The sequence below is a fragment of the Neolamprologus brichardi genome, chromosome 1 (genome assembly GCF_056152115.1).
Source record: "Neolamprologus brichardi isolate AB-2024 chromosome 1, ASM5615211v1, whole genome shotgun sequence".
Lineage (NCBI taxonomy): Eukaryota > Metazoa > Chordata > Actinopteri > Cichliformes > Cichlidae > Neolamprologus > Neolamprologus brichardi.
Genome location: NC_142104.1, coordinates 8,813,827 through 8,839,169, shown reverse-complemented (window position 1 = coordinate 8,839,169; position 25,343 = coordinate 8,813,827). Strand labels below are relative to the sequence as shown.

The 25,343-nt window shown below is 39.4% G+C and overlaps 1 protein-coding gene across 1 annotated transcript; it reads right to left on the bottom strand.

Annotated features, from left to right (window-relative positions):
- Positions 1–599: 599 nt before the first annotated feature.
- Positions 600–24,159, bottom strand: tent4b (terminal nucleotidyltransferase 4B). The gene is made up of 12 exons (XM_006779770.2): positions 23,236–24,159; positions 10,970–11,093; positions 7,734–7,780; positions 6,394–6,514; positions 5,543–5,650; positions 5,152–5,280; positions 4,753–4,966; positions 4,165–4,291; positions 3,740–3,825; positions 3,354–3,562; positions 3,066–3,212; positions 600–1,282 (listed from the first exon to the last, which is right to left on the bottom strand). The coding sequence occupies exons 1-12, from the start codon at positions 23,769–23,771 to the stop codon at positions 1,121–1,123; spliced, it is 2,010 nt and encodes a 669-aa protein (XP_006779833.1). The 5' UTR covers positions 23,772–24,159; the 3' UTR covers positions 600–1,120.
- Between the last annotated feature and the right edge of the window lie 1,184 nt (positions 24,160–25,343).

Below are 25,343 nucleotides of genomic sequence, written 5' to 3'. Positions count from 1 at the left end.
ATACATTTAACAAATACAAATGATTTTGTAGTTTGTAAATTATCAGAGAAACAGATTATTATCGCATTGATGACACGTTTTCAAGTGTAGGATTTTTTTTTTGTGTCCCCCCTCCCCCCAATAAAACCCATTATCGCCCTATACGTTTCAAACCTGTAGTCTTAAAGCCTCTACACTGATGCGACTGAGCTGGATAAGAGAACTCGAGCTCCCTCTGCTCATCTATAGGGCTGTATTGTGAGCAAAGGCTCACTCAGGGCTAACTGTTAACACTGTAGCACACTCAGAAAGCAAACAGGAGAAAAACTAGATGCTGATGATTTCTGTTGGCAATGGGACCCAAAGCAGCGGGAGCAAAATGTGCATGTTTATATGACTTCAAATTGTCTGTAAAAATGTCATACGAAATAGGTTCCTCTTAGTTGTGATTTTTTTTTTTAACAGTTTTTTGCTTCTTTTGTGTGTTTTTTTTGTACAAATCTTTTTATAACCTGTTTAGACATAACAAAACAATTTAAATCAACTAAAAACATATCATGCATAAGTTATTTCCCCGCTCTTACTGATTGCATTTGTAAGTGACCATCATTTTAAAAAAAAAAAAAAAAAAAAAAAAAATTCTTCATACACATTTTCTGTTCAACATAACTTTTTTTTTGTACATTTTAAGCCATTTGCATACTTTCATTTTTCTTTAAAACCTTTGATCCTATTTTCCAGCCAGCAGTTCCAGGTATTGCTCCAGAGGTGATTCCACAAACCTGGCCTGTCCATTCCTGTACAGCAGGAGGCGTAAGAGGCATATTGTGTAGGTGCTGGCTATGGAAAGAAAAACCCCACTCCTTACAAGAAGCTGTTGGGAAGCTGGAAACTGACCGTTTACCCTTTGTGATTTCAGTTCAAGTCCATGAAATTATGTCCATTTCCAATTACGATTCTCTTTGTGAGTTTTTCCCTCCCTGCTAGAGGATGTTGCTCGTCACCTTGAAAAGCCAGATTGAAAGAGTTCTGGACGATGTTTCAATACTAGTAGTCTCCCGAGTCTGGCAGCAGAAGTAAGATGTGACAGTCCGTTGCAGAAAAGGAAGGGAGATGTGGGGTGATGCTAGCAAAATTAACCCTATCTGTAAAGATCCTCTTGTGTAGAGTCTCGCACATTTTTCCTCCTCTTGCTGCTGGCCTGGTGGTGGTGCGGCTTGTTGCTCGGATGGCTTTTGCCACCGGAGAAGTTGTTCTGCTGCCCGTGATGGCCACTCTTTTGGTGAGAACGAGACATCCTGGCCTTGGAGGCAGAGGACAAAACATTTAGTTATTAATAGTGGTGGAATTTCCGTAGACATGCAGCGGGTAAAATAAGCACTTCAACTCAATATATTTCTAAAGGTGTCATTTACACGAAATCACCAGATGTCGGTAACAACCCATCCAATGCACACATGCAAAGAAATCAAACCACAGATGTCCATAAATTATGTGTAATAATGAGACATGACACAGGGATAAAGTACTGAACAAACTTACTGAAATGTAAGTAATACTTTGTACAAAAGCCTTTGTTTGTTCAAGACCCTCCTGCGGTGTGATTTTGGCCCAGTTGTCCAAACAAACAGTCTTCAAAATCTAAAGGTTCCATTCTATGAACTCTGACCTTTAGTTTTTTGGGAGGTTTTATTTGTTTTTGTTTTGTTACACTGACTTTCAGTTGGATTCAGGTCAGGTTGGCTGGGGCATTGTAGCAGCTGTACTTTCTTTCTCTGAAATCAATTGAGAGGTCCCTTGGCAGTGTTTGGGATCATCGTCTTGCTAAAACATCCATCCTCGTTTCAGCTTCATCCTCCTGGTAGATGGCAGCAGATTTTTAAAATCAAGGATGTGTCTGTATATTTTTCCATTCATCTTTCCTTCAATTCTATGAAGCATTCCAGTCCCATATGCTGAAGAACCCCCCCCCCAAAAAAAACAAAAACCAAAACACAAAAAAACAGCCCCATATCATGATGCTCCACTGATTTGTACTTCACTGTTTGTGCGGTATTTGGGGGGTAATATGCAGTGCCTTTTGACCTCCAGACATGGTGTGCACTGTGGCATTAAAATACTTACTTATTGTTTTCTTTGAAACAACTGTACCTGCTGATTCCAGGTCATTCTGTAGCTCTGTGGTCATTGGCTTTTGGACAACTCTTGTAATAATTCTTTTCACTTCTGTCTGAAATCTTGCAGGAGCACCTGGTTTATGGTGAAATGACGTTCTTTCCACTTCAGGATTACGGCCCCAACAGTGCTCACTGGAACCTTCAGTTTAGAAATTCTTCTGTAATGATGCCATTTGTGTGTTCTGCAATATTAAGGCTGCAAAGGTCTTGCGAGAGCTGAGATTTCAGCTGAAGTCATGACTTGCTATGCCTTTTTGCACTTCCCTTTTTTTCATGTGTTCAACACTTTTTCCCCTCATGTCATTTCTTATGGTTTAATTTCTTTGCATGTGTGGATTAGATGGGCTGTTACCAACATTTTGGTGATTTCATGTCAATAGCACGTTTAGAAATACATTTACTTGGAAAATTGGTGATGTGTTCCAATATTTTACCCGCTATACAGTGTCAATGTAACTTGCCAGTGATGGTGCAGAAATGTGACAAAAAGCACACTAGAAAAGCTTTTCCATTTCTTTTGCAATCTTTTCATTATCCAGAAAAAATAAATACAAATCAAAGTTATCCAGCAGTTTCCAGCACCGGGCATTCGAACATTAGCCATTACTCTTAAATATTGCACAAATTTTACTGCAAAAACATTAAGTTGCATTCTATGATTTTGCAATTGAAATGTTAAAATGTTATATTTATGCATCTGTAGTTCCTCTTGCAAGCTACAAACCTTTATAATTTCTTTTTGTCTAATGTGTTCCTCAATCTTTGCTCTTAAACTGTATCTGTTTGTACACAGGTTCGTCTTAGACAAATCTCAATAAGATAAATCCTTGATTTAAAGAGGTTAAAAACTATCACAATTAGTCAAAAGTCAGATTGATATGTGTGAATGTAATGTGAAGCTGTGAGTACCTTTCCTCCCTTGTTGCCTCCAGGTGGAGTGCTGGTAGTGTGGCTCTGTGTTCTGTGATTGCTGACAGCAGCAGACTTTTCTCTGTGAGCACTGGATCCTCGGCTGGGCTGCTGTTTGGCAGTCTTACAAGGTGTACTATCAGAGTCCTGGGTGGGGGACAAAATTTGTTACAAAATATAATTTCCAAAATATTTTGTCACGTATAAATCTTTCTTAGGAAGCTGTAAGTGTTACAGATATTTGCAATAATGTCATATTTGAAATCTGTATGCAGCCACAGGACTGACCCCATCACTTGAGGTGGAAGTAGAGGATGTGGAAGACGGCGACAGTGGGGAGGAGGAGGGAGAGGAGCGGAGTGACGGGGAAGAAGAGTTGGAGGAGGTTTTGCTGAGAGGAGTTGACAGTACAGCCACCACAGGATCGTCGTCGTCATCTGGAACGTTGTTGTTGCGCTCATCAAGCTGCTGCGATTCAAACAATGTGACTTCGTTTTCTACAGAAGCCGGGAAAAGACAAATGCAGAGTGAACACATTAAGCCTGTAAAGATTACATTTGGTCTACAGTCTGGAGTTATTAGTATATTCAGCAGACAGTGAACTGCTGATCTTTAGTGGGTCAAAGTTACTTTGCAGTTACTTTTTTCAAACACATGAGAAAACCTGAACATACTGTTGAGTGGGCTTCCCCATTTTTTCCGGATCCATTCTCTGTAGTCATCCACTTCCTGAGTCACACGGATGATCCGGCCAAGTATGCTGTGATAGGACACAAGAGAGAAATGCATAGTAAAACAGCAGTCTGAATACAAATGTTATTAGGGTTTGTGTGCATCAAGTGATGCAAGCAAAAATAACTAATAATAACTTACAATAACTAATAAGTATAAGAAAGTAGATATCATTTCACAGACTGAAGATAAACTGTAAGAAGCCCTTGTTTTTGCTGATAACCCTCCGCTCTGAATGTGACAGTATCATAACAATCACTGATTCTACTGTCTCAGTTGTTTAAGTCCAAAGAATGAGAATTTCAGTATTAAGAAATTAAATTAGCATTAGACAAGTCCTCGCAAGTTTCTTGAATTTGTTCCTTACCTCTCACTCTCATTGTTGGGGTAGAATTTGGCGATGGGTGACACGGCATGGCTGAGCACCACGTAGGCGTAGTCAAATGCCTGCTTCACTTGCATGGCACCGTAAGAGCTGCGGCCAACATCATTGTCTGTTGGACACAAGACAGAAGGTGATAACATTACCAACACGCCAATACGATGAAGAATTATCAATTCCACGTTGCCCGTTTAATGACAACACCATTTTCTACCATTTAAGTTCTGTGTTGAATCTTTTGATAAGGTATGGCTTTAACCACTTGCACTTTAAGGTTTCTGCTATTTCATAATTATTCGCCTTCATTATATATTACATTTGGTTAGAATAACACTGATGGCTCTGCAAGTCTGAAGCCAAAAAAATAATGAGGTCTTAATTGCGCTATGTGACATTACAGTCAGACTGGAGCAGCAGTTTTAACAGTCACGCTAATATAATACTGAAGATCAGACTGGATTTTCTTTGCTTTTTATCGACACACTGTTTGTGTAGCAAAGGCTTGTGCGTTTAAATATGCACGCTGCACAAATTTAAGATTCAACACCTCTGAGGAATTAGAACAATTTCTACCTGGCTGCAGTGGGTCCTCAATGTAGAGCATGGAGGGCCTGTAGCCATCCAACATGTTCTTCTGAACCTCATCTTTGGCAACGTAGCACCCGCCGTCTTTTATCCTGATGCCCGTTTTCAGGTAGTTGAAGTTGCGCCCATAGAGCTCGAAGAATTCAATGAGCAAAACACCAATGTTGATGTTGAGACCAAACACATCCTCCCTGTAGTGAAGCTGGAAACAAAGTACAGGTGGTTGTTAGAAGTACTGTAAATCAGTAAGTTAGCTGCAATTCTAGTTTCTCAGTTTAAACTGCAAATTTCTGATCATTTTATTCACAGGTAAGGGTTTTTATATTTTGTAGTCTTTGTATTTTGTTTCGGAACATTGGGCGGGTGGGTTTAAACTACAGAACCAACCTGCAGAAAGCTGACAGCCATGAGAAAGAGACTGTAGGAGCCAATTCCACCGGTAAAAACCTCATTGAGGTCCCGTTGCAGTAGAAACTGCTTCAGCACCAGGACCAGATAAGGCAGCACAGGATATTTCTAAAGGATAAAGACAATAGGGATTATTATATTGTACATTTTTAGATAAAGTAGTCTCACGAGAAAGCAAGAATCTTCAGGATTCAGGAAGACCTCGGGGTGATCCCACACAGATTAAGGTCTAAGATCAACTACAACAGTGCTCAAACAATGTACACATCTTTAAAAGAAGGAACTCAGCCTTACAGGTGTTAATACAGAAAAATACATGGGGCAAAAAAAAAAAGGATCATGCATAAAATACACTGAACAGAAACGGTACCTCTTTGAATTCCTTGATGAGACGTGCAGCTTTCACTCCACTCGTCACATTGAAGCTGATGTCCACTTTAACTTCAGTGTAAGAGTCTGTCAGTTTAATGATGGGGACCTGGAACATGCGTGACACAGAATACGAATCCATCACACTTGTTATAAAAAGACATTTATATTTTAAATCTGCACCTATAAACTACTTTGTGTCCAAGTGTGTCTGTAAGTGTGAAAACAACAAGTTCACATGCAATCATACACAACTGATAATCCTCAACTAAAATCCACTTGATATTCACTTTCAACTGCTTATTGGCTTTTTAAGAACCATAATAAGCAACAGTTGCAAAGCAGAAAAGGCTTTTACTAAATCTTCTGAGGTGGTATAAACCCAAATGTTAGGAAAAATCTATAAACAAAGCACAGAATGTTAATTAAACTATTGGAATTGGTTGAAAAAACAAAAATGATGTGATATGAATGACAATGTTAGCTTCAAGATCATTACATACTGTGCCACTGCTAGAACCACATCACTTTAGTTTGGATGAAATGTACTCTGTCATTTGTAGCAACTTGAAGCATACCAAAGTTCTGATGCTGGCATTTCTCTTCATGCATGTCTGTACACATGCCTGACTATAATAAGACAACTATGCTTATCAGCGTCATCAGTGATTTCATACAGCTGCCTGCCTGAATTGAAGACACTGAAAAATAAGGCGAATTGCTCTACATGAATCTGATTTATTGCAGATAATTAGTAGCTTGCAATGATTCCATGTTTGCTTTTTTCACAGGTTGTGGCTTTACAGATTTATACCTCTAAACACAGAAGAAAAACTGGAAATGAAGTCTTACTGTGGCTTTGTCCAAAACTTTGATGGAGTTTTCATCTGCGACGTTTTTCTTTCGGAGCGCCTCTTCTAAAGTCCAGAGAGGGAGTGACTCCCACTTCCCAAAAACTACCAGGTCAATGTCACTGTTGAGAGGGGAAAATTTATTTTAATCCAACTCTTCTATACGAGTCCCTCAAAAACACCAACACAACGCAGAAGCATTTCTGGTTTATCTTCACAGCAAAACATTTAGTCTCAAGTTTGTCATGTGACAAAAATATTGACCCTCACTAAACAAACTAAAAACAATGCAGCTTTAACATTAGGTGCACAACTAAAATAACTACAGCTGAAATTTATCGTCGCACATAAAGACACTGCACATTGTTCCTCTGTACAAGTGAGTGTGGCGTGATTTTACTAAAAGTTTCTACTCCAGTCAACAGGTATTATATGATAAACCAGCTGGATTTGAAGTTCACTTGTTCCATAATTTGTAATTAAGTACACAAAAGTTTTATATAATCCTCATCTTTCTTATACTGCCCTGTCTTAGCCCCGAAGTTCAAAAGTAATTTTAAGGCTGTGGGTTCTCAAACTGTGGTCCAGTCTCTGCTGAGCATTACAAGCAGGGTGTGGACGTGTGAAGCCCAAATGTGTGACTCAGAAGAATTACTTGTGACATCATTTCAAAATTTGAGCATGAGCTTCCATCTCTAACTGCATACACAAAACAAATGCCAAGGAAAAGCACAAGTGGTCCACCTTAAACCTATCCTGTGTGTTAGATAACTGCAGATAGATGGCTTTGGTTCCCTCTTGTGGAAAAAGCAATGTGCAGCTCCTGACAGAGCCTTTTAAGAGTCAGCCAATGTGTATTAAGTCAGCAGTGCCATGTGTCACACACAAGCACCCAGCACAAACAAGAGGCGTGCAAACAAAAATATACACGCAGACCACAAAACACTCGACTCTAGCAGCTCGATACAAACAGTCATGTCTCTGGAAATGATCAAAAAATGTCAAAGAAATCAGTCACTGAAGAAAATCAAGCATTAATGAACAGCTGAGCCCTTTTAAAGCGCTTAGTATGGTGTTAAGAGTTCACTAATGCAGGTGGCATGCCTGCCTGTGTGTTGAGGGGGGTGGGGTGTTGTTGTCTACTTGTTGTCTGTCAGCAGTGGGGAGCCACTGAGTAAATCCTTTACGAGCTCCAGGATCAGTGGTGCTAAAATTACTAAACCACTTGACCCTCAAAGCCTGGCTAGACAGCGCACTTTCTCCATAGGTGAGTTAAGTAACTGTGGTAATAAGCCAGTTCAGTTACAGTTTGGCAAAAATGATGAATGCTGCATAGCTCACCTTGTTGGTAGATAAAGACCAGTGCTGAAACTCCCAAACACTTCCACCTGCAGATAAAGGACAAGCAGTTACACACATGTAGATATTTTTTTGTTTTGGATAAGAAATGCAGATAAAGCATGTCACAAAGGTCTTTTTAATTACAATGTTTTTTTAAACTCCTACACACCTTTATAGCTCTGACAAACCATGACATGGATTACCCTGCTGGCAAACTGAAACAAACACTATGATAGCATTCCTTGATTTTCCCACGCTACAACTGACTACAACAAAAACCTGTTCTACAGCGTGCATGAATATATTTTTACAGCTCAACATAACAGTGATTTAGTGGCAGGCTTACACAAATTGAACAGCTTTTACAATAACAACAGCCTTTTTAGCTACTAATCTTATAACCTGCACTCTGTTAATGAAAACACATCTTCAACCTTCCCTTTTAACCTCTCTCAGAGCACTACACAAATAGAATTAAGCCATGGCCCACGTTTAATTCCCTTAAACCTTCTCTACACATTCCACTATAACCCAGAAGTATAAACTCTGGTTTACAGGACTGCCAAATGTAGAGCATTAAGCCGAGTGTAGAGCCATGACCGAATGAATGAATAGTAGTTCTTGAAGATTTCTGTGAAGGATGAGGTAACTATTGGTGGTTAGGAAGGTGAAAAGAGTTGTTTGATCCCAGTTTGGCATCTCCAGTAACACTTTCACTTGTGGCCTAAGTGTGGGGAATAACTGCCAAGTTATTGCATACATACCGTTAACATTTCTTGGTGCTTTTTGAATGAGACAATCCTACATGTTTACCTGGCAAGATTTCAATTTGGTACAGCAACAGCGTGACTGCTGGAGTTCTTGGCATCTAAGCTAATTAAACAGGCATCACACTGACCTGATGACAACGCTGCTCCTGCTCACTTCATGGTGGGAAAAATAAATAAATAAATAAATAAAAATAAAGCTGACCACAATTGGGACAGTGTTGTGCTCCTCATTTAGGAGCTGCTATTCCCAGGGCAGACACACTTTGATCCTGCTGATAGAGCAGTGTGCTTCAAAGTCAGCGGGTACAATAATGCCTGAGGTGGCAGTAATAAAATGACCCAAACAGTACTGTGCAGCAGCGAGATAACAGAAAACAGGATGCTTTATAAAAGCCTGACGCCTGTAGCTATTAGCTACATCACAAACAGCCTGATTAGTATTGTAAACCAACACTGGTATCTGACAGTTACAGGTCCTTCTCAAAAAATTTGCATATAGTGATAAAGTGCATTATTTTCTGTAATGTACTGATAAACATTAGACTTTCATATATTTTAGATTCATTACACACAACTGAAGTAGTTCAAGCCTTTCATTGTTATTGATGATTTTGGCATACAGCTCATGAAAACCCAAAGTTCCTATCTCAAAAAATTGGCATATCATGAAAAGGTCCTCAAAATGAGCTATTAACCTAATCATCTGAATCAACGAATTAACTCTAAACACCTGCAAAAGATTCCTGAGGCTTTTAAAAACTCCCAGCCTGGTTGATTACTCAAAACCACAATCATGGGTAAGACTGCCGACCTGACTGCTGTCCAGAAGGCCATCATTGACACCCTCAAGCAAGAGGGTAAGACACAAAGAAATTTCTGAACGAATAGGCTGTTCCCAGAGTGCTGTATCAAGTCACCTCAGTGGGAAGTCTGTGGGAAGGAAAAAGTGTGGCAGAAAACGCTGCACAACGACAAGAGGTGACGGGACCCTGAGGAAGATTGTGGAGAAGGACCGATTCCAGACCTTGGGGGACCTGCGGAAGCAGTGGACTGAGTCTGGAGTAGAAACATCCAGAGCCACCGTGTACAGGCGTGTGCAGGAAATGGGCTACAGGTGCCGCATTCCCCAGGTCAAGCCACTTTTGAACCAGAAACAGTGGCAGAAGCGCCTGACCTGGGCTACAGAGAAGCAGCGCTGGACTGTTGCTCAGTGGTCCAAAGTACTTTTTTCGGATGAAAGCAACTTTTGCATGTCATTCGGAAATCAAGGTGCCAGAGTCTGGAGGAAGACTGGGGAGAGGGAAATGCCAAAATGCCTGAAGTCCAGTGTCAAGTACCCACAGTCAGTGATGGTCTGGGGTGCCATGTCAGCTGCTGGTGTTGGTCCACTGTGTTTTATCAAGGGCAGGGTCAATGCAGCTATCAGGAGATTTTGGAGCACTTCATGCTTCCATCTGCTGAAAAGCTTTATGGAGATGAAGATTTCATTTTTCAGCACGACCAGGCACCTGCTCACAGTGCCAAAACCACTGGTAAATGGTTTACTGACCATGGTATTACTGTGCTCAATTGGCCTGCCAACTCTCCTGACCTGAACCCCATAGAGAATCTGTGGGATATTGTGAAGAGAAAGTTGAGAGACGCAAGACCCAACACTCTGGATGAGCTTAAGGCCGCTATCGAAGCATCCTGGGCCTCCATAACACCTCAGCAGTGCCACAGGCTGATTGCGTCCATGCCACGCCGCATTGAAGCAGTCATTTCTGCAAAAGGATTCCCGACCAAGTATTGAGTGCATAACTGAACATAATTATTTGAAGGTTGACTTTTTTTGTATTAAAAACACTTTTCTTTTATTGATCGGATGAAATGTGCTAATTTTTTGAGATAGGAAATTTGGGTTTTCATGAGCTGTATGCCAAAATCATCAATATTAAAACAATAAAAGGCTTGAACTACTTCAGTTGTGTGTAATGAATCTGAAATATATGAAAGTCATGGTCAAGTTTATCAGTACATTACAGAAAATAATGCACTTTATCACAATATGCTAATTTTTTTAGAAGGACTTGTATAAGTTACAGAGACCACTGTGTCAAAGGTAGTATGGCCATAGAGCTCAGTCTTTGTCAGCATTTATGACTCCATGAAGTACTTTGCAATAAAAGCTATTTGCAGAAACTGTCCTTTTTAAGCACTTCCTTAAAATTCACTTAAGAAAGCATGTTAACTGTTTTCACTGTGTTACAAATCATTTATTTGTGCAAAAAAATAAAATAAGATACGGTAAAATAGACATTAGATAGCTTTCAGATTAAAGCTAATAATCTGAAGTGGTGCTTTCACTGACAAACCCCACAAGTGGATTTTTTCCCCAAAAAATAAATCTATTATCTCTCAATATCCAAACCAACATTCTGCCTAAAGAAACTTTTGCAGTTGTTGGGGTTTAAGAATAAAATATACCTCAGCACTTGGCCACAAGTCATGGATGACTTCCTTGATTCTGTCCACCACCTCCAGTCTCATTTTCTCTTCCTCTGGCCGTGGGGAGATGTAGTTATAGAAGTCTATAATCTCCTCATGTAGCCTGTAGAGAACAAAACAGTCCTGTCAAAATAGTGGAAGAATACCAGACTGAAATAAAACTTAAAATATAAGGTATCATTATTAAAAAAATAATTAAATTAAATCTAAAGTTTAGTCATTACTGCATGAAATCTTACTCCATCTGGTTGTTTGTGACAGTACAGCAGTACAATAATATATATAGGACATATGCATCCAAATCCATATACCAGTTAAGTAGAGGCAAAGAATGAAAATAAAAATGCAGAAACCACCACAATATAAATTTGTGTCAAAAAAGAAAAAAACACAAAAGATAAAAATACATTACTAAAAGTAATTAGTAAAAGTCTAATGCCAAAAACAAAAGGTAAAATTTCTCTCATTGGGTTGAACCATTCTGGGATCCTCTGACAGTAGCATTGCAAATATGTAATGCCAAGAAAAGGATATAACTAGCAGCAGTGTTTCTGCATATAAGCTTTAGTTGCTGAAAATCCAAATGAGAGCATTATCTCCAGGCAAATTATAATATTTGAACAGTTTTTGGAAGGACAATTGTTTAGAAGATGCAAGCACTGTATTCATGCACATGTACATTTTACAGTGAGCAGGCCAAAAATTAAAGACAACTCAGCAGGCTGGATCCAAAGACTTGACCTTCCCTTGGCAAACAAATTCATGCTTATCAGTACAATCATTAAAAAAAAAAAAAGAGCTGCATACGAGTTGCCTAATGGTGTTCTGAGACACGTAATATCTGGGTGTTATTCCTCCAAATAGCATGCAAGTTTTAGTCTTCCAAACATAACATAACTAGTGGTGTTTTAAGTTTAAAGCCAACCATTTATATTTGGTAAACTGTCAGGCAGTGTAAAAACAACAGGGACCTCGACAGTGCATAAGTCTGTTTAAAAGAAAATGGGGGGGAAAAAGTAGAAAGGGCTAAGCTTTTGTCCTTGGAATGGGTCACTTTGTCCACGTGTGTTGACATTTTCACTGACCAGTCATGTCTACATACACATAAGGAGAGACAAGTTTGTGTGCAGACAATTGACACACATGTTAGGCCAAAATTAACCAATTCATATTAGACAGTGACACCACTTTGTTAAAAATAAAGTAAAGAAAGCATATGACAGCTGGTAATGCTGACTGTTGTTTAGATTCCACTCCAAAGAGCTTGTGTGTGTCAGCTTACTGGGGCTTTATACATCAAGCTCTCCTCACCTGATAGTTAAGGAAACTGAGCCTCACCTTCATCATTTCTGGTTTTCAGAAGCTTAACTGTACCTACAATGCAGAACTCTCTCCCCCTTTAGTCAAATGCCATCTTGATGTCCTTAAACTAACCCCTGATTTGCTGGACAAAAACATTGTGTGTACAAATTAACAGTTAATCTAAACACAAAAAGATGGCTAGTTAAAATAATAATAACAATAATTAAATATCAAGTAGGCACTCCTATTTTATTAATTAAGACAATTTTATGAAACACCCAAAACTCTGAAAGGGGCACATCATGCCCTATGCTAGATCAAAGTAGCATAGGGCATTTAACTTGAGCAATGATTAGATTAGGAAATTAAGTACACTTTTAAAATCAGGAATTCTAGTTTCATTAGCAGAGGGTCAAGTAGGATGATTTCTAAAACTATTACACTACTGTTCTAACTGTGATAAATGAAAACTTTAATATTTAACTGCTATTCTTGGGTCTCAATGCTGCTCAACTGGCTGTTCATAAGTCAACGAGTTACTGAAAATGCAAAGAAAAATTGTGGGGAGATGATACTTTTAAGTAATACTAACTGAAAACTGATTACCACTATGGGCAGATAAAGACAAGACAAGATCCCCAAAGCAATTTTTTCTCCCCAGAAAAGCATGCTGATATTACATCTGTCACATAGATGCTTCAATTAGCTGGAAGGACTGTTTCATCTTAAAGAAATCTTCAGACTGCTGACCTCAAATACAGAAATAAAGTAACAGAATGGCTTCATTTAGTTTCATTCGCTTCCTTCTTTCACATCAAACATGTTACTGCTGTTTGCATCTTCCTTCTGAAAAGTTTGATAACCTTAAGTGCAGGTTATACAGAATACAAGCTGGTACTACATACAATTCATTTCTTTTGGACATCTAAGAATGCAAATAGTTGTTTGGGGTTTTTTGCCCCACCCCTCCAATGACGCTGGAGAAATTTCAGCCTCAATCACACACTAAGTTTCATTTAAGGGTAAACAGAAACTGAAAAGCTCCAATCTGCATTACAGAAGAATTACTTTTAATTTCATGGTTTAGAGAACACACGTCATCATGGCTTCATTCAGGATACCTAAAAATAGGTCAAGTTAAATTAACCTCTGTCAAATGCATTCTCAACAGAACATTAATGTCAAGCAGTTTCACTTACCAACAGCACCACTAGGTTTCATTTTACAGCAAACAGTACTACTGCTCCCTTGTTTTCACGTGATGAGAGCACACATTTAAAAACAAATAATGAATGCCTCCTCTGGCCTCACCTTCTAGGATCAAATTACATCCCAGTCCTCTGGCCTGCCTGACTTGAAAGCATCAGGACCCTTGGTACCATTTATCACATAATCCCACTTGCCTATATCACTGTGGTGTTACATAATCTAGAAGAGCAGCTTTCCAGAGAGCTGAGACTTGGAGAGAAGTCTAACACTTTCCTCCAACAAGCTTATTCTAGTGTTTGAAATGTTGCCAGTCATGTTTATTCCCAATTGCTGCCTCTAACATTAGTGCTGCTTCATTTTAAAACAGTTATGTTTTGTACTCTAGTGTAATTTGGTCAATATGTATGAATAAAATATGAATGGAGCAGAGCTGCTTAGGAGCAATGTTGAATTTTCTTCTGACACCACTTTTTGACTCCCCAGTAGGGCTGTTCGATATAACATATATATCGGATGACGATATAAAAACGTCCATTGTTTCATTTTACGCTATCGTTTGTTTCGTGGTGTCGCAAAATAAACTGTTTACGGCAATATTTTTTCATCGTTTTGATGGTCACTGTAGTGGCTATATTAATTTCTTAAAGTTCTCTCTTTCTCTTATATTTAATATAACCACACTACAGACGGACAAGCGCCTGTTTTTATGCGTTGTCGTTAGCAACAAAGACGGTAAAACCAACGCGCATCTGCTTGTTTATTTTGCATATAAACCTTTCACAATAAAGCTCAAGATCCGGTTGAGACTTTTCAAAATAAACTGAATCACGTGAAAGAGTATGCAGAGTATTTACGGATGAAAAGCAAAAAAAGAGCCGTCAGGTGCTAAAAAAAATAAATAAACCTTAGACTCAAACGTTAGAACAGGCTTTTCCCCGCAGCATGCTGTGTAATAAATAAAACGGCGACCGTTATGTCTAAAAATGTATAGTTTCATGCATCGGTTAAAACACTCGACTCCAGGTACACGACACCCAGCTGGAAACACATCACGCAAGTCGAGCTGCCCGAGATTCACAAAAAATGTTAAATTTTTGTGATTTATATTGTTATCAGGACAATAGATGTCTTATATCGGGATATGAGATTTTGGTCATATCGCACAGCCCTACTCCCCAGAGTACTGGAATTGACTTTGCGTCGGTCTGAGGAATTAAAGCAGTGCTTTTACTCATCATTTCATTTATAAAAATAGATATAACTATGAAAACAGTCTGTGATAGCTGAAAGAATAGTCAAAGGTCTAGTTTTCACCAATCGCACTTAAAAAGCTAAATATTACTATAAAAGTTCAAACAAATCTTAGAAAACATTTAAAAATGTTTTACTTTCTATAAAATGATTGGTTGGTGACTGCAATTCAACATGTAGGTCCCCAGGTGTCCAGCACCATTAGGCAATGTCATGTATGGAAGGGGGGGGTTAGGGCAACATATGTACCCTAATCAGTGAAATTCACGATATTGCTCCACAATAATCAAAATATGTTCCCAGTCAGTTAAATCACATTTGAAATGATTTATCACAGCCGAAGAGTCAGAGCTCTGAGCTCTTAACCGCATAACAAATATGATACAGATAGAAAATGGGAAGCAATGAGTAACCATTTCCCTCAAAGCCTAGCAGGACTGACAGGTCAGAGGTAAGGATGAAAAACTTGGCAGCTTAAGTTTCAAATTGCTGACAGTGAGGGTGAGACTTGACACAGCACAGCTTGAGTTGAGTGCCTGAACTTGGTTGGCTTCATTCCCCACTAAACTTGGCACAAATCACAAGGACTCAGTTTATGCATTAAAATTATACTCAAAAACAAGACGGTACACTCCAACCAAATGCACTTTTTTTATGTATACTTGAATGTTTTTGTAAATAAATTCCTGTAAAAGGGGCTATACTTCATGAGGACACACCCTGTCCAGGAGGCATAATTGGGCCTTCTGGTGGTTGGAAAAATAATTCCAAGTCAAACATGGAGAGCAAAAGGTATAACAAGCAAAGCAAATGGTAAAAAAAAAAATTAATAATATATATATATTTTTAAAATACATAAAAAAATATAAAGGCCAGACATGGACCAGAGGTAAGACAGAAAAATTAGGGTAGAGATGCAGGATTGGGTGTGGTGCTGAAAAGCATTCATGTGAATGAGAGCCATCTGTTAAGTTGGTGAGAATGAAGGAAAAAGAGGTTACTGTCACATCACACTGAGCAACATTTACTGGATGCTCCAATAAATGTATTTACTGAAGCAAACTTTTAGAATTTAATATTTAATGGCCACTTTAAGACATTCCTGTGCCGAAAAACACATGCTCAATGCAGTCTAGTTATGGACCAGATTAATCATGCTACAGTTCTCACCATTTTTGTTGGTATATTTAGCCAAAACAAGTTCAAACATCCTTTTTTTAGTCAAATCAAGGCTTGAAATTTGTGCTGTGCCAACCTTTGCAACAAAGGGTTCCATGCACATCTACAGCAGCGTTACATGACACTGCTGTGTCTATGAAACGACATCTTCAACACCAGTAGCTTTGGACTGACGGGGATGCCTGGAGGCAAACCAGTCGCATTACACACAGCGTGGCTAAATGAGGACGAGCACAAACAGAAGTAGACGTGTCAGTGTCACACAGATGGCATATTCATTAATGTTTCATCAATGAACTGATCCGGGTGGTAAATGTTGGCCACTGGGACAACACAGCTCCAGTTACACAAAAGCCCACACACTGCTGACTGAGTGTGACAGGCCTGGGTACACCTGAACGATGTACCAGGGTGCTATGGTCTGAATAGGAATAGCTACACCAGAAACCTGATATAGTCCAGGATAGTAGTTGGAGCTTGAAAATCATGCTAATCATCATGTTTAAAAATAAATAAATAAAGTTACAATGGTTGATGCTCATATTAAGGATGTGTGCAACTAATGTTTAAAATGCTGCTGCCCTGGCTAGTCATCAAATACAATGCAGGAGTACTTCTGCTAGTTGTAAACGTGTGGACAAACCAGCACAGTTTTGCAGTACTTTGATGTAAAAGAACAGTATGCAGGCAGTCTCAGTGTAAACTCAACCACGTGATTGTTAACCATGTGTTTTCTAGCTTTTAGACTAGGTCTTCAGTCCTCTGTTAGTTGAAACAGTCACCAGGAAAATGTCTATATCAATCACTGTGATAGGTTTAAATAATGAGTTCTGTGTATTTACCACCAAAATTCAGGGTCCTCCAAGCACTCAGTTTCAGATAGTCAACTCTGTACCAGGCTGTTAGCATAGAAAGTCCACCCATTTGCTGATCAAACCTATTCGCAATGAGCAACCAATTATAAGAAAATCAGCTTAAGAGGAGCTAAAACGCCTTTCTTTAAATAAATAGGGCTCCATTTTTAACTGTCAGTCATGCAAAGCTCACCTACAACAGTGGAATAATCAGAAAATGGTAATAAAAAGTTTGTGTGGCTGTTTTTCTTGTTTTGTTTTTTTAAACTGCTAATAGACAAGAGTCAGTTACGATCTTTCCTTTGGAAAATACTGTTTTACAAGTTCACTGCATCGCTCTGGAACACAGGAAGTTTCCACAGGAGTGGAAGAGAGAAGAAAAAAGGGAAAAAAAAAAAACCAAAAAAACAACTACATTCCTCACTACACATGGGAAGACAGTATGACCAGCTGCCCACACGTGCTGTTCAGAGGGGGCCCGTTTTACATGGTATTCACAGGACACGCATGAAGGCTTCTTTCTCGCTACAAGCTTACACACTTTGGCTGACAGCCAGCCAGTAAGCAGAGAAAGTAAAAGGAGAGGGTGACATGGATGTCACAGCCAGCAGAAACTAGATGAACCACAGCTCCACTAACAGAGTTTTAGTCCCAGAGGCACTGTCTATGGGTGTCCTGGGGTCATATAAATATCTAAAAAAAAAAATAGATGCAGTAAATGGCAATAAAACAATATGGTGAGGCAACTCATTAGTGAACTATTAACCACACATTTAATTAGCTTGTAAGAGATGTACTCTATAACTCAGCTAAGGTGAAAACTATGGTCAGGTTAGACATGAGGGTTGTTTATTTTTGTTTTACGCTGTCATTTCTGTGTCGTGGCCGTGGGCTGGCACAAACATATCCAAAATATTAAACACAAATTCAGTTAACTTCAAATGCAATGATCTTGGTACCTTAACGTTTACTTAAATGCCTCTGGACTACTTGCATTAGCTATAAATCTTTCTTACTATGACTTACTATTTCAGATGTTTTGTCTCCCATGTTGGGAAACGCCATTTAAGTTCAACTCACAAAAATGGACACATGGTAGTATAGCAAGCTTAATTTTAAAATCATCAAAACAAAATAATCTGCATTTAAAGACTCCTTTTTGCATTTTGTAAAGCAGGTTTCATCTTTTTACTTTACAGCAGTGAATTTTTGCCCCAACCTAAAAGCTCAAATCACCATTTTGTTCAGGTAGAGTAATGATGAGAAGAGGGCTTTCAGTAAAGTTTACCAATTGACAGGAAGTAAAGCAACATTTCCACAGTTGAATCTGTGGAAGAATAATGAACAGTTACTTTGGTCTTGAGATCCCTCAGAATCTCTCACCCAGTTTACTGTCTGTAGCATGCTACGGTTTGCGATTAGCTATGGCTCTCTATTGCTTTCCGGTTACTACTGTGTAGGTCTCCCAAGGCATGCAAGCTTACTGCCAACTGGGGCCGTCTGCACAAGCAAACTTTTCACAGTTGGGGCAGACGAGCACTTGGCCTTTTGAGAACAGCTATATAATCAAAACACCTATTAGTCTGGGCATAAAACGTCCTACCAGATCACAACATGTCCTCCACCCTCCTCTCTGATTAAATTGCTCCCCCCCCCCCTTTGTACTCAGTACAACACTACTGACCAAAACAATCATGATTATGAATTTACTAGAGTCACGCAGCCTTGTAATCTAATAAAACTACCTATCACTGTAAATGACTTGAACCTTGAGACATTATCTACACAATAAAAACCACAACATGTGTTCTGGAGGACAGAAAAAGGCCACAGTTCTACCAGGCTACACTTACTTCCTGTGACCATATCAAGAATCTAAATAGCTGTTCTACATGACTAGAAAATTAGGTGGAAACACTCCCTTCAAGCTCCTAATCTGATTGGACGGACAGAAAGGGCTCAGGTTTCACTCTCAAGTGGGTTGGCTTTGTTTAATGGAAGCAAGGCCGTGTGGAGCATGTAAACACTGATCCATTGCCATCAAGAGGCAGGCTGCTTGCTTGGACCATTTAAGTTCCAGAAAACCTGGAGGAGCGTCAAACACAAATAAGCACATGCCTCTGCCTCTCTAGCCAACCCACATGCCCAAATATAGTGTACAGATTGTCCCGTGGAAAAATGCACTACCATATTGCTCTGTTTTGCCATTTTCAAATACCAAAAATGCAACAGTGATTCTCTGGTTTACATACGCCTGCTGCCCAAAACATTGACATGACAGATTTGGGAAAAGGAATCTAAAGCATGTCACTGCACAGGGGGGCAAAAATGGCAAAAATTTGGCCGTTCACAGACTAAAACCAGACAGGAATCCCAGTAAAAGCTTCAGTGGAATTTTTTATTTTAAAGTGTTTATTTATTTTTTTACTTCTTTACCTGCTTCTTAAAAATCAAAAGGTGCATCCCAGACTAAAACCACGTTTCGTGATACAGCACCATTTCCTAAAATCATAGGTGAGCACTTAATCTCACCCTATGAGGTAGTTTAGCAGGACTAGTGGCTTTAGTTATTTTATTAAAAGAACTGAAATGCTCATTTTCCACTTTTGCTTTATGCCACTCTGTAAAGGAAAATTTGTGTGCCTATTCCTACACTACATTCTGGGTACACAACCAACAGCCCATAACGAAATAACTAAGACACTAGATCTCAGTAGAATCCTGACTGGAGGAGAAGAGGGCTTGGAGGAGAAAAGGAAGAACCAAACTGACACCAACAGTAGCCACAGTGGGCAGTTTATGTTGTTTGTTGTTTTTTGTTTTGTTTATTAAAACAAAACAACAACAAAAAGCTCAGCTATAATATAGAGTATGTCTGCAAATTTCTGTGTTGAACACACACTACCCTGTTCTCCTAAGAGCGCAGATGAAAGGCTTTAGAACAGTTTTTCCACACGTGTAACCAACACTTGCTCAATATTATTATTATATGGCTCACTTAAATAGCTCTTACTAATCACAGATGAATCACAGAGAAGAAACTTGGAAGATTTCACATGAGTAATGCAAGATTTCTCTGGTCATGTTGGCATGATTGTCATAGCAACAGCAACTTATAAAGGTACAACAAAAAATCTTGGACTGAGACAAGCTAGCTTGCATGCTAATACATTTGTTAATAGACAGGGTGATGACTGTCCACAAGGATTAATTTTGTCTACAGTTCATCAAACTACAAGTGCAACCACTTTATTCTCAGTATATTTTAATAACCTGATTTGACTGACCAAAGCCACACCAAATGATTTGAATAAAGCTCATCTGGTTGGCTAGCACCTGTAACAGCACTTGACAAGATGAATTCTACTGAACTTGTCACTGCAAGCTCAGCGAGCAAAGCAACAAATCCATAATTCAATTCAGCAAAACTTAACATCATCCCACTAAAAGTGCAGGTGGAGATGGGGTTAACCAATGAGCATGGCTTGGCTCTGATCTTTAGAATCACCCAATTTTTATGAGAGTAGACTTAAAGTCTTACTGTGAACAAAAACTGGTGACTGAGCCTATAAATTCAAATTGTTGAAAAAGTTCAAGACAGAAGGTCATTACCTCATCAACTTCAATTGATGTTTTGCACACTCATGTCCACAGATCACATGGTATTAACTTCCACACCATTTTGTCATGGTGACAATGTAGGATCACGTGAATAAGGCATTCGGTTGCATGTGGTTGCTAGAGGTTGACTGCAGTTGCTGGGAAAATTATTACTAAAATCCCCACCCATGCACGCCTAAAGACTAGCCAGCTAGCCCCCTGGCAACCACTTGTTGCTAGGGAAACGTGTATTTCCCAACCAGTTGGTTAAATAACAGCCTTGTGATTGCTTTGGTGACATATTGCTACAGTTGTACTTTGAATGGGAATGACTGACTATCTAAGAAACACTGTCCAGCTACTCTCCAAGCTGTAATGAAACTGACGCACACTGAACATGAAGAGGGTTCACCTTCAAAGTAAAAGCTGTGCCTCAGTGGTGTAGCCAACATTTTGCAAAATACAGAGCTTTTGCTTTGAAGGCAAGCATTCTCCGTTTCCAGTTTACCATCGTACCCTCTCAAGTTCTACTACTTCTGGGCTTAGAGTTAGCAAGTACGCTAAGATAAACAAGACTCTATAGGCAAGTGTGCCAATCTCCGAGCAAAAAAATGAAAGGAAGAAATTGGTGAAACCAATTTCACCTAGCGACACACAGGAACTTGCCAACCAGTTGGGGAACATTTTTCCCCTACCAACCAGTGGTTGTATCACATCCAATATTTTTCCCCTACCAACCAGTGGTTGTATCACATCCAATATGCCGGCCAAATCAAGAAATGTGCACATGACATAAATAAAATAGGACAAGCGGTCTTTGAAATCCCAGGTAACTACATCTCACAGTCAAAAACAGTAGAAAAGTGTAGTCTTTTTAAGCAAGAACCAATCAGCCACAAGATACTCTTCTCATGAACAACATGACCATTAATGCTAGCACCCATGACAGCAGTGCTTTTTAAAGCCACGGATTTAAAGTATATTCCATCTGTCTGACTCAAGGTGTTGCATTAGTGTGCCCCCAGGCTACAACTCCCTAGCAACAAAACATGTATAACAAGGGACATTTTACAGTGAACCATTCACATATACAGTAGCTCTGCACATGTTCATTTTGAAATACATTTACTGTACTGCCATACATCACATTGGCCCTGTAATTAACTACAGTATGGCTAAACAGAAAGCCTTCCGTGGTGGTTGAAGTCCAATTCTGACTCTTAGGTTCAGGTTTTGGTATTAGCCAAGCTAATCACTAAGGAATGTCCTTAAGCAAACACAGAGCTACAATATTACTATAAATGAGAGTCAGCCAAAGACTAAACTCCACACTAGGGTGTTATGCTTGTCTGCACTTGCCTAACAGAAAGGGGTGGCAAAAGAGACAAACTTCTGCTCTTTAAAAAAAATAAATAAATAAAATTAAAACAGAGCCCCACCCACCAAAATATTTCCCCACAGTGATCACATCTAAAAGAAACTGCTTTCACAGTGCACTCTGTGTTAAAATACACCGTTGTTAGTGGCTATAAATAACAGGAAAATAATTTAATTCCTTAAAAAGGGGCTACAAACACTCCTTAGCTGTCCACAGACTAACAGCACTTATGATCACACTGTGCAGGCTAATAGAAATCCACAGCGACACTAACTAAAAGGCCACTAACAATCGTAGTATAGCATCCATACAGCAGATTTAATCTACCATCAGCCCAGGTTAGCCAACCTGTTTCGAGTTGATTTGCATTCCTTCACCTTGTATTTGTCAGTGTCATGATGTTATTCTTTACCTTTGCAATTTGTCCTCTGTCATATCTTTCACCCTCTGAGCATTTGTATACCAGCATTGAATGCCATTAACTGTTTGTCCTCTCTTTCTCCTTGTACTGCAGGTGTGTTTGGCTCAAGAGCAGAAGGCTTTTGATCTGCAGTTACTGACCCCCACCAACTTACTGACTTTTTATTGTACTGTTTGTCATTTCTCCATTTTCCTTCTCTGCTTTCCTCTCATAACCGGTTGAAGTGGTCTGTTTCTTCCAAAGGTTCGTTTCTATTAAAGGAGTTTTTCCCTCCCCACTTTCGTCTAAAGTTGTTGGTGAACGCAAACATGAACTTTACCCAGCAACAGTAATGAGTACGTATAAGAACAAGACTGGGTACACTTATCACTTAACCAAAATGATCACTATAATGTTCTAAATACTACAGAGACTCATATGGTGTTGAATATTTATCCAGAACCACGTAGAATCTAAATAATAATGAGACTGTAACAATGAGCTGGTCATTGATATGCAAACCATAGAGCTTAAAACCGACTCTCTAAGTCTCTGCAACTTTGGAGGGATAAAAAGCCATTCTTCCACAATATACTTCCTTATTTTGGTGTTTCGTGATAGTGGCAAAGAGCACTATCAAACTTTTTTTCTTTTAACTCCGGACTGCAAAGGAGATACCATATGATTTTGGCCAAGGAGCCATGTGAACTCACGCCACCCCCACCACAGGACCTTTTCATAACCTTATATAATAGTCTTAAATAAGGTGCCTTTCAATCAAAAGTATTAAATGTTATGCTCAATTGAGCCTTAATGCAATTACAAACATTGCACATGGTTGCCCAACACGATAGGTGGAGCTGACAAAGTGGGTGGGGATGGGATCTGACAGCCTTAATCAACTCAGCATGCAGGTGTTCAAGTTAGGCTTTAAATAAATAAATAAATAAATAAAATACTGCAGGTGAACACCTACTTGGGGTTGGCTTACACATTCACACCCTCATTAAGGGGTCCAATACAGTAAAATTATAAAGGTTCTCTCTTTTCCAACTTCGTTAAACTCTCTTACCCTATAATTCCCTCTGAGTAGTTCCTTTCTTTCCATGGCGTGCCCGTGTAACCAACATATTCTTTATTGTCACCGTTCAAGATGACACTGAATCCGAAAGTGCTAGCTTTGTTGTCCCTTTTTCTCTTGGGGGGCTGTCCGTCCGTGACTCCGCTAACAGCGACCCCACCGCCGTGCTGTTGCTGCCCTCCTCCACCGACACCGCCCGTACCAACGACTCGGCTGTTGTGGTTGCTGTTAGTTTCGAGTGGTATAAAGTCCCCCTGTACTGTCAATTCTCCATCCCCCATCGGGGCCGACATCCCCTGAGTCTTGGCTTCTCCGATGCCGCTGCTTTTTGTATCGGGTGCCTCGTTTCCTTCCGCGACGACGGCTCCCGACACCCCGTTAACGTTAGCTTTTGGGCTCGATACAGTAGTGTAGCTGTTATTCACGTACAAGTAGCCAATTCTCTGTGTCATCTCCCAAATCTGCATCCACAGGTTGTTAGCGGGTCCACGTTGTTCTGGTTGGAACCAGGCGATCCTCGGATCCATCAAATGACACTGTAGGCAAACCGCCCCCCCGCCACCACCGAGCAATGCTCAGCTCGTGTGCAGCTAGCCAGGTCGCTGGCTAACGTTAGCTAGCCTGCTGTAGCCTCGTTATAGCTGCTGCCCGTTACTTCTAGAATCTACTTTTTTTTTTTAAAAGAAAAAAAAAGAAAAACAACAGGCTCCCTTGTAGTAACGATGAAGACCGTTTTCGACCCAAAAACATCCACAGCAAATAAGTCAAGAGCCTGAGTCAAGTATTAAAAACGGTAGCTGAAGCCAAAGTTGTAGCAGAAGACTGGAAAAACGTGCAGGCACCGCTGGTACAAGTACCTCTCTGACCCTTTCCTCCAGATCGTGGGTCCCTCAATGGCGGCGTGTATATCTGTACTTCGCATGCGCGGAGCGAGTGAAAAGGGGGCGGGCAGTGTTGTTACGCAACGGACGACTATTTTTTTTTGTTACATAATAACGTCTGATTGCCCTTATTTGATTATTATAATGGGAGAAAGGCGTGATATATAGTGCATAAATAACACGCTCAATTTAGTTAATTTAAAGATAAAACTAATAATTAAACCAACTTTGGGAACAGAAACTCGGGACATATTTGATGATTTTAATTTTTCCGTCGGGAAAAAATTGAAAAGAAACTAATGTTTAATATAGAATTATTTATCTTGTAAAATGTTAAATTGACAGGGGGAAAATTTTCAAGAAAAAAAACAGCCTTCCTACTCCTTATTATCAACTTACATCTTAGCATACATACGAAACAAACCCTTATTGAGAGCCTTGCTTTTTAAAAATAAAATTATGCTGAATGTTACAGACACCCTGGATTTTCTTTGATATTGCCTTTTCTTACCATTAATTGCACCTTTTTAAAATAATGCTAAAGAAAATACCTTCTAATTCATTCATCCATTCTGTAGTAAAAACAGACACTTTGAGCAAAGTACTTGTACTCATACCAATACACTGTCTAGCATCCCACTTGCTGTATGAAATCAAACACTTTACTAATTTGGGGTTGCTGATGTCAAAATTCATACTCAATTTGCTCTACAGTCATGTTATTTCACAAGTGGCGATTGTAAATACGATATGAAAAGATGGGGGTTTTTTTCTATTTATATGCTCCACAACATCCAAACATTGACAAAACATCAAAGATTTAATGAAAAAGTCATACTTTGTTCATTTTTTGGATGACAATGGGTGACCACGACAAGCCATAGGCATCTCATTCAGTTTGCAGGGTGTGTGTCAAGAGCATGGATTAAGGGAAAGAGAAAAGACTTGTGTTTTGGTATTCCAGTCTAATCAAGGGAGCCACAAAAACACTTTGACAACTGCCACTTCAGTTTAATCAATATACTTCTAGATACAGTTCCAAAACAAAATAATTTATCGTTTACCTTAACCAGGCATCAGTAATGAGACCTGTACATCCTCCAGATTAAATACCACCTCACATTTTTACTGGCTCAGGTAATGAGAGGGAAGAGTCTGATGGGGGTTTTCTTTTCTCCAGAGCCACAACATTCTAATGATTTTGAAGATTCTAGTAGC

Bases quoted from the DNA above. Each gene is read 5' to 3' on its own strand.
- tent4b (XM_006779770.2), bottom strand. From the start codon at position 23,771: ATGGATCCGAGGATCGCCTGGTTCCAACCAGAACAACGTGGACCCGCT. The intron at 5,281-5,542 runs GTACCGTTTCTG...TTTATCCTTTAG, and splicing joins TCATCAAGGAATTCAAAGAG to AAATATCCTGTGCTGCCTTA. The intron at 3,563-3,739 runs GTATGTTCAGGT...CGGCTTCTGTAG, and splicing joins ATGGGGAAGCCCACTCAACA to AAAACGAAGTCACATTGTTT.